Below are 4,697 nucleotides of genomic sequence, written 5' to 3' on the forward strand. Positions count from 1 at the left end.
AATCTGGGAAAAAACAGTACACCTAGGTTTTAGGCAAAAGGCTAAAACCTAGGACTTAAGGTTGTATAATTTCTTTAATCCATTACCCATAGATTAAATAGAAAACAGGAAAATAATATGTTGTAAACGATTCATTTGATCACGATCTAGCCTTTTAAAACCAAAGACTGCAAATATAAGAAGTAAAGACCTAGGAAATCTAGATTCAAACACTAGAATTAATTTATGTAATTATTTAGTAAAATAACATATGTAGAACATTTATTATAGGTAGTCTAGATAAATCTAGACGTCTAGCATACCAAATTGTACTTGTAGCATGCATACTTTCGCTGCAATGGCATCTCGCGAAATGAATGCGGGGACCTGGCGCGGGTAATATTTATAGCCTCGGTGGTGCGGGGCAGGGTCATATAAATATGCAAAATCCGAAATTCCGCCGTTATTCGGAAAATAGACGTCGCAGAGTAAGCATGCATGATTCTAGGTATTGTAAATAAACTAGACTAAGTATTAGTTAAGGAATCAACATAATATGTAAATAGAAAATGGGAGAAATAAAGGCTTAACCACAGAGGGGGTGAGGCAGCGAATATTCTAGATAATTGGGCAAAAATATATATAAACGCGGGGGTGTCTCGACTGGACATTCCACTGATCACCGAACAAGAGTCAGCGACAAGAAAATCGGAAAACTGGGAAAATCGCTGCCTCACTACGCCTGGCTGGAGACTGCAGAACGACATAGCGCATTTTCAATGCACCCGCGCACATTTTCTGGTCCTTCACAGCCGGATTAAGGAAAATTCTACAGAACCAAGTGCGGGTCATCGAAAATCAAGAAAATGCCTACAACGCGGTCTCAAGCCAACGCGTCGGAAAATATTGTTCCAGTCAGTGAGAATCATCCCGGCGGTGTGAGAAGTACCACTTCAAGACCTACTGCCACCAGCGGTGTGAGGGACTCCGTCTCAAGACCTACTGCTGCATCAAGCCGCGACACGTCAGCGGCCACATCGGAGAGTGCAGAACGCACCACAACCTCCGAGGGTACAGATCGTACCACCACAAGTGGATCAACCACGTCCACGGAAAATTCCACGGAAAACACGACATCTTCTAACGTCACGGCAAAACCAACGAGAGACTCCGGGCGCGCCAAGCCGACGAAGTCACATCGCTCCGGGTCAAGAAAGCTGAAAGAAGCTGAATTGAAGGAAAAACTGGCCGCCCTGAAGTTAGAAGAGATCCGAGCATCTATCGCTCTCGCTCAAGCACAATTGGAAAAGCATCACGCTGCCGCTACGGACGAAGAGGACCTGGCGTCAGCATCGGAAAATGAAGATGAAGGAAAAGAGGAACGTTCTAGCCACGTTCAAGAATGGCTGGAGGGAAAATCAGAAAAGGTGAACAATGAAGGACGAGGACAGGGCGCTCGCAGTCGACACGACGACGGGAAATGCGAACACCGGGAAGAAGAAAACCGGCCTGCGCGTCAGCCACTCAACGTGGATGTTACCTCACTGGCAACAGCTCTCAGTCAAGCAGTACGGACGACGAGAGACGCACCGAAGTACCTCCAGGAGCTGCCGGTGTTCAATGGGCAATCCGGTAGTTGGCTAACGTTTCGCGCTGCTTATGAAGAAACCAAGGGGTTATTTTCAAAAACGGAAAATGTATCAAGACTGCGCCGCAGCGTCAAGGGGGCGGCGCATGAAGCTATCAGCAGTCTACTCATCAGCTCACCAGATCCCAAGAATATCATGGAAGCTCTGGAAAGAAGATTTGGGAGACCTGATGCATTGGCAATAAGCGAAATACAGAAAATAAAATCGCTTGGAAAATTAAGTGATAGCCCACGTGACCTATGTATATTTGCAAATAAAGTATCGAATATAATAGCTACATTGGAAGCCTTGAAGAAAATTCAATATATGTACAATCCAGAGTTAGTGAAGGCCACGATAGAAAAATTAACGCCGATTTTACGAAAAGCGTGGTATGACTATGCTGCGAAGGAAAAGGAGGACATTCCTGATTTGAAGAAACTCGCGACATTTTTAAATGAAGAGGCGGACAAGTGCGGAGCGTACGCGCAACCTGAAGACATCTCAGGGTATAATGAGAGGTATACGAAGAAGAGGATCGAGCATACCTACTCCACGAAAGAGCAGAATACCAAGAAGGAACAATGTCCTGTTTGCAAATTAGACCACCAGTTACCCGAGTGCAAACGCTTCCGTGACGTCAACACGAACGAACGCTGGGAAATTGTAAAGAAGCATCGTATCTGTTTCCTATGTCTAAGAAGCCCGCATCGTCGGTCTACGTGCAGGGCCAAGAAGTGTGGTCACGACGGCTGCAGTATGTCGCATCATCGACTTCTCCATCACAAGAAAAGAGAGGCTTCACCGTCGCCGTCATCGCCGGTCGTCGCTGAAGTCACGTCTACGGTGGAAATCGTGGAAAACGCCAGCAATAGAAGCCGACAAGCATACTTGAAGATTGCACCGGTCACGCTGACGGGACCCACCGGTGCCCGCGTCGATACCTACGCCCTTATGGACGACGGCAGCACTATCACGTTGATCGACGAAAACCTGGCGGAAATATTGGAGCTCGATGGGCCGCGGGATCCTATGTGGGTGCAAGGCCTTAATGGAACAGTGAGGCACGAAAACAGCCGACGCGTCGACATCAAGATACGAGGACGGTTCAATGAAGAAGAGTTTACGTTACGAAACGCCCGCACAGTACAACGCCTTATGTTTACGAAACAGAATATCGAACAAAGAGAACTAAGGGACTGCGTCCACCTACAGAAAATTGAAGATAAATTGATATACAAGAACGCGAGCCCGAAGATACTTATCGGTCAAGATAACTGGGAGTTATTGTTGGCATTGGAGATCCGTACCGGTCGTCGAGATCAACCAGTGGCTTCAAATACACGACTAGGATGGGTTCTACACGGATGTCGCACGTCATATCACGAGAATGTCGCCTTCTGTGGTCACATTATACTCAAGGAACAAGATAACAAAATGAAAAATATAATGAAGGAGTTCTTCGACACGGAAGCTCTCGGTATCAGTCCCAGAAGACAGAAGAGTGATCCAGAAGAACGCGCGATGAAAATTCAAAAGGAAAATAGTAGAAGATTGCCCGATGGCCGCTTCGAAACTTCGTTGCTATGGAAACAAGATGACTTCGTTGTACCTAACAACTACGATGACGCCTTCAAGCGATTGAAGACTTTAGAAAAAAAGTTAGACCGCGATCCGGTTCTCAAGGAAAATACGACGCAACGAAAAGAAAACGTACGAAACCGAATCCCGCAGAAGATCCTAACTGGACAAGGGGCCGAAAAATCGAAAAGGACTCAAGTACGAGTGTGATGAGAAGAGAAAAAAGAAAATTCGTGCATTTGGAATCAGATTACGTTCTAAAAGCGGAAAAACTATGGGTGCGAGAAGTGCAAGCACAATCATACGCGAGTGAAAGAGAACGCATCATACGGGGAAACGCCCCCGGCCCACGTGACAAGCTCGCAAGTCTGAGTGTTTACCTGGAAAATGATGGGCTAATTCGTCTACGGGGAAGAATCAAAGCGACTACGGAAATCACCATGGAAACGGTCAACCCTGCTCTGCTAGATGGAAAACATAAATATACGAAAATGTATATACAATATGTACACGAAAAAATGCATCACGGCGGCGTCGAGTTGACTGTGAACGAGTTACGACAACGATACTGGATCACGCGAATACGACCTACGGTGAAAAGTGTTATAAGGAGCTGTCCGATATGCAAATTAAGAAAAACGAAGCCGATGACACCGTCGACGGGGGACCTACCACCGGCGCGACTCACAGCATCTGGCGGACGAGTTTTGGAGATGTTGGGTGAAGGAGTACCTTCCCCAGCTACAACAGCGGCGGGAGCCCTACCATACCGGCTCTCACCCCAAAGTCGGCGATCTAGTCATCATCTGCGATCCAAACCTACCCAGGAACGTATGGCCACGAGGACGAGTATCTCGAGTATATCCAGGGCCGGACAACGAAGTACGCGTCGTGGACGTGACGACGAGCAACGGGCACGTGCTGAAAAGACCAAGCAAGAGGATCGTCGTGCTACCAGTATTAGAGCCGCATGCTGCGACCGGCGGGAGAAATGTGCACGACGAACCGCGCTCCGATGCAAGACCGGTGAAATAGCTACAGGAGCGAGCAGAAAGGCGCTCTCGACCAATCAGGAGCGAGCATTCTAAGATTGAAAATTATGTGCACGACGGAGCCGCGTTCCGCTGCAAGACTGGCGAAGTAACTACATGAGCGAGCAGAAAAGCGCTCTCGACCAATCGGGAGCGAGCATTCTAGGGTGAAAATTAGTTTTAACTTATGTTTTTATCTTATAAGAATTTGGCAAATTAATAAAGAATACATTGATTTAAAGTATAAGTATAGGTAGATAACTAAGAAAACTATGTAAAACCAATAATAAATAGAATCTAGGACTAGTATTTGCGGAAATATAACTCGATATAGTTATTAAGGAAAAATGTAAATAACTTAGAAAGTATTGAATAATTGTAAATGTTTTTTATTTATACGAATAAAGATTAGCGCGATCCCTAATCTGGGAAAAAACAGTACACCTAGGTTTTAGGCAAAAGGCTAAAACCTAGGACT

The 4,697-nt window shown here is 46.0% G+C and overlaps 1 protein-coding gene across 1 annotated transcript; it reads left to right on the forward strand.

The window, feature by feature from the left end:
- Positions 1-845: 845 nt before the first annotated feature.
- LOC123876539 lies at positions 846-3,398 on the forward strand. Its single transcript, XM_045922846.1, has one exon. The coding sequence runs from the start codon at positions 846-848 to the stop codon at positions 3,396-3,398; it is 2,553 nt and encodes an 850-aa protein (XP_045778802.1).
- The last annotated feature ends 1,299 nt before the right edge of the window (positions 3,399-4,697 follow it).

This window comes from Maniola jurtina, chromosome 21 (genome assembly GCF_905333055.1).
Source record: "Maniola jurtina chromosome 21, ilManJurt1.1, whole genome shotgun sequence".
NCBI classification, from domain to species: domain Eukaryota; kingdom Metazoa; phylum Arthropoda; class Insecta; order Lepidoptera; family Nymphalidae; genus Maniola; species Maniola jurtina.